This window comes from Gymnoscopelus braueri, assembly GCF_963280865.1.
Source record: "Gymnoscopelus braueri genome assembly, contig: SCAFFOLD_220, whole genome shotgun sequence".
Classification (NCBI taxonomy): domain Eukaryota; kingdom Metazoa; phylum Chordata; class Actinopteri; order Myctophiformes; family Myctophidae; genus Gymnoscopelus; species Gymnoscopelus braueri.
The window spans coordinates 107,501-112,509 of NW_027660710.1; the positions used below are offsets into that span (position 1 = coordinate 107,501).

General features: G+C 42.8%; 1 protein-coding gene across 1 annotated transcript in view; it reads right to left on the reverse strand.

Moving 5' to 3' along the window:
- Positions 1–4,383, reverse strand: part of LOC308081292 (acetyl-coenzyme A synthetase 2-like, mitochondrial) — an 8,783-nt gene extending 4,400 nt beyond the window's left edge. The window contains exons 1-5 of the mRNA XM_080457676.1: positions 4,366–4,383; positions 4,077–4,189; positions 1,906–2,032; positions 1,364–1,491; positions 900–963 (exon numbers count right to left, since the gene is read on the reverse strand). Coding sequence (XP_080313802.1) covers positions 900–963; positions 1,364–1,491; positions 1,906–2,032; positions 4,077–4,127 — 370 coding nt within the window. The 5' untranslated portion in view covers positions 4,128–4,189; positions 4,366–4,383. The remainder of the gene's footprint in view (positions 1–899; positions 964–1,363; positions 1,492–1,905; positions 2,033–4,076; positions 4,190–4,365) is intronic.
- Positions 4,384–5,009: the final 626 nt, after the last annotated feature.

Below are 5,009 nucleotides of genomic sequence, written 5' to 3' on the forward strand. Positions count from 1 at the left end.
ATCCTTTTTACTTATAACAGAGCATTTCTACATTGTGGTATTGCTACTTTTCTGGGGAAAAGAATGAATAATCTGAGTATTTCTTCCACCTTTGTTAAATGAGTGTTAATATTATGGGATGTAAAGCCAGTGTCAGTGTTGACATGTACACAGACAGTGTGTACAGTGTAAGCAGGCACACACACGTGGGTCTCTTATCTCAGTGGCTGAGGAAGTCCACCTACTGTGTTTACTGTGACACAAACACACCATCCAACCTGTGACTTTTTATTTACATGATACTCAGCCACCGTGTGTGTGTGTGTGTGTGTGTGTGTGTGTGTGTGTGTGTGTGTGTGTGTGTGTGTGTGTGTGTGTGTGTGTGTGTGTGTGTGTGTGTGTGTGTGTGTGTGTGTGTGTGTGTGCGCGTGTGCGTGCGTGTGTGTAAGTACAAAGGTATTGGCATCAAAATATGCCAAATACTTATAATGCCAAATACCATAAATACCAAGTAAAAGTACTATACAAAATGAGATATTTCACACGAAAATAGCAGATCTACAAGCTCACAATGCGCCGCATCGCAACGCATTGTGAGCTTGTAGATCGGCTATTTTCAAATACCCTAACTAAGTGTAGATGGGGCTGAAGTGGTTAATGTATGTTTTGTAATAATAATAAAAATCTACAAAGTAACTATTAACTAAAGTTTTCTAATAGTGTAGTGGAGTAAAAAGTACAATATTTGCCTCTGAGATGTAATGGAGTAAGTCAAAGTAGTGAAAATTGGAAATACTCCAGTAAAGTAAAAATACCAAAAAATTGCACGTGTGTGCTTGTGTGTGTGTGTGTGTGTGTGTGTGTGTGTGTGTGTGTGTGTGTGTGTGTGTATGCGTGTGCGTGCGTGTGTTCGTTGTCACCTTCTCCTTTGATGTCATGTGACACTCCGATCACAGCAGTCTCAGGGACGGCTGGGTGTTCATCCTGGAAGCCAAACACAACCCAGATCAGCCGCCACAACCAGTGTTGCCATGTCTGCTTATTATAAGCAACTTTGTGCTTAGTTTTTCTGTAAAGTTGCTTGTAAATATTAGTTGCGGGTTGTGGTTTTTTGGGGGTTGGTTTCCTAACGTTGTTTAAACCAGTAGTTCTCAAACATTTTCATGCCAAGGGCCCCCAAAATGATATGTAAAAATGTTTTTAATTTAAAAAAAAAAAATAACAGATGTACAAGCTCGCTGTGAGCTTTTATATCTGTTATTTTTGAGAACCACTGTTCTAAACCACTATTTAGAACAGTGCTTAAATCCTAAGGGTTTTCTGAAAAACGTATGTTGCTATATAGACAGATCAAATCTAAACATAATAAGGCGCGCGGTCTCACCAGAGCGTCTTCTATCTCGGCTGTGCCCAGGCGGTGTCCACTGATGTTGATGACATCATCCATGCGTCCAGTGATTTGGTAGTATCCGTCTTTGGAGCGGTACGCTCCGTCTCCAGTGAAATAGTGACCTGTGAACAAACTCACTTAAAAACTCTCCTTAACCACTTTTTACTTTAGCTATTCGAAAAGCCCACAGCACTAAGTACAATTATGAGAGCTCACAATGCTTTACAGCTTGTAGATCTGCTATTTTCAGACGTTGGCCTATTATGACCATGTCCAGAATAGGGATGCTAGGGTTCATGTGGTTAAAATAAGTCGTAGATTATAGCTTTAAACTGGGTTGCATGAGGAGAGGAGAGGAGAGGAGAGGAAGAGAAGAGAAGAGAAGAGAAGAGAAGAGAAGAGAAGAGGAGAGGAGAGGAGAGGAGAGGAGAGGAGAGGAGAGGAGAGGAGAGGAGAGGAGAGGAGAGGAGAGGAGAGGAGAGGAGAGGAGAGGAGAGGAGAGGAGAGGAGAGGAGAGGGCACTGTGTGTTACTGACCAGGGTATGGTTTGAAGTATGCGTCCACATATCTCTGGTGGTCTCCATAGATGGTCCGGGCCATTCCAGGCCAGGCTTGTTTGATACACAGAGCCCCGGTGACATCATTACCACACACAGTCTGGCCCTGAGGACATAATATCAACCACACACTCATTCATAACTTAACATGGAATGAAAGTGACATCAAACTGAAGTTCAAACACATGGCTTCAATGTGCCTGAAGTTTGACCTGTTGCGCTGTGGCGCCTGGTACTCCCCTTGTGGAAACAAACCATTCCGCCCCCATTGTCCCTATATGCATCAAAACTTGAGTCTTCTGAGCGGGCCTTTTGAAGTCTGAGGTTTGAGAATTTGTGTGGGGTTGGGGTGAAAGGTTATGAGGATGTACAGGATCCCAGGGGAGATGAGTGTGACTTCTGAAGAAGACTGTGTGTCAAAACGTTAATCTGTAATAAAGCCTTGACTTTGCTTTTTTCAAAGTTACACTGTGCAGACTCCTATCTTGCCTTTAATCCACTGTTGGTCCTGCACCTGCCGTCCAGCGGATGTGGCAGTTTTATGTTGTCTTTATATGAGTGTGACAGGCCTTATATTAGCGGAATAAGCCAAGACCATGCAACTAATCAATATGAATGATTAAGTACCAGACCAGACTTAGTAAACAGTAATTAAAAAAATATATATATACCCCCCCCCCTCTCTTTCTCTCTCTCTCTCTCTCTCTCTCTCTCTCTCTCTCTCTCTCTCTCTCTCTCTCTCTCTCTCTCTTTCTCTCTCTCTCTCTCTCTCTCTCTCTCTCTCTCTCTCTCTCTCTCTCTCTCTCTCTCTCTCTCTCTCTCTCTCTCTCAGACTGAGCTCTAGAATAGATTACAGTTCTTGGACAGACAGAGGTTAAACGGGGTAAACTGGTGGATAATTAAGCCGGAGTGTTAACGAGGTCAAACAGATGCTGTCCAGTTTTTAATTGCAGAGGGTGATGAGGGTGTGGCTGTGACCCCATACAGTGCAAAGGTCAGTGGAGAGGTCAGGTCAGATGGGCCTGAGAGATTGAAGGATGATCTGTTTAAGAACTGATTGAAGATGAGAGAGAGAGAGAGAGAGAGAGAGAGAGAGAGAGAGAGAGAGAGAGAGAGAGAGAGAGAGAGAGAGAGAGAGAGAGAGAGAGAGAGAGAGAGAGAGAGAGAGAGAGAGAGAGAGAGAGAGAGAGATGGACGGGGAGAAAGGGGGGCAGAGAGAAAGTGAGAGTGTGAGAGACAGAGATAGTATATCGTCAGTGTCCGGGACGAACCAGCTAACTCCATTTTCAGCTTTTTTTTTTTTTTTCATAAATCAACGCTATTGAACACCCTTTACGTCTGTATAAAAAATCAAAACATTTGAACCAATGAAAAGTATTAAAAAGTGCCTCTGACGAAAACTCCCAACTCCATTGGATCCTCAAACTGTCCGTCAAAAACAAACAACTCCCCCCTCTCCTCTACAGCGCTGCCTTTTAACAGCATGAGCAGTGAACGAGGAGGAGGATCACGTTACAAACTCCCCGTAGTCTGTTAAAACTATGCAGTGTACCTGTTTATCAAACTTAGCACTGACCCTAATGTTATGAAAACAAGTAATTATATTTCTAAAATCTATGAAGTCTTCAATGAGGAGAGCAATGTGACAAGAAGAAAGGCATTCATAGCATTTCTGTCGCGCTGAAACCTCTCCCTCAGCAGCGAGTGGAGCTATTGTTTGGACAACAACTCCATTTCAGCTTGATTTCTGCTCGCCTGAAACTACTATCTCCACTAGCGCTGGGTAAAGTGTTGATTTACCCGCGATTTGGGTAAAGTGTTGATAATATAATGACACATGCAAGTATCTGACAATATATAAAGTCACTATACCAACTTTGATGAGGCAGTATTAATTTGTTTTAAAATATAAGGTTTTCTTCATTTCCTGAAAAACTTATATTTTGTTTTCTCGTTTCCTGAACAATGAGCGTTTTGGAGTTAGCGGTTTCAGGCTGAACAGCAGAGATATACAGTATATAGTATAAGTCCTCCCGGTGGAGGCTCCTCACTGGCAGGTGAGTCAGTAAGATACAACAGCAGTGACAATATGTGTGTGGGGAGGAATACATTGCCATAACGAGGCCTGCTGAGGAGAAACGTGAGGTCACCTTGTCATCCAGGAGAACTGGCTCGATGCCAAAGAAGGGTCTCATGGCCATGGTTGGAATGATCTCTGACCCCGGCTCTGCTGGCCGCGGAGCGATACAAATACCTCCCGTCTCTGTAGAGAGATGGAGAGAGAAGATGGGGGGAGGGAAGGGATGGGAGAGGGAGGATAAAGGGAGGGAGAGAAGAGGGTCGGCAGGAATGAGGTCAAAACACACCAAACACTTGCATGCGCATTGCGCAGTGAACCAGTGATGTAAAGTAACTAAGTACATTTACTCAAGTACTTACTTGCATGCGTTTGTGTGTGAGAGGATTACTGTACTTCATTTGCGGTGCAGATGTTTCTGGCTGCTAATCGTAAATTAGGGTTAAGCCTGTTGTAAATGACAGCATCAACACACACAGGGGGGGACTCCAGTCATCTAAGTATAGGGTTTAAGGGCAAGAACACTTTGGTAGAGGTTTGGGTTGTGTAGTTACCTTGCCATGAGGTAACTTCAAAGGTGGACAAGAAAAAAAATAAAAAATGCTCCATTGATTAAATATGCTCCTCATTGACTTACACTGTACAGTGAAACAGCTCTCAAAGACACTCTTTTAGCCCCTAAACAAACACAAACAAAGCACACAACCCAGTACTGTTTGTTTTTTACATAAAAATGTCAACTTCCTGTTGACTTCACTATTTCAAAATCCGGATCCACGGCTCTGGTCCAGGTCTTCTAATAAAAATAGCTACAGTAAATCAACAGGAATTGACATTTTTATTCACAAAACAAACAGTATACTGGGTTGTGTGATGTTCTATATTGTCTGAATCAGCTTTGTTTGTGTTTGTTTACGTGCTAAAAGAGTGACTTTGAGAGCTGTTTCACCGTACAATGTCAGTCAATGAGGAGCATATTTTGAATGATCAATTTTATAATCAATGG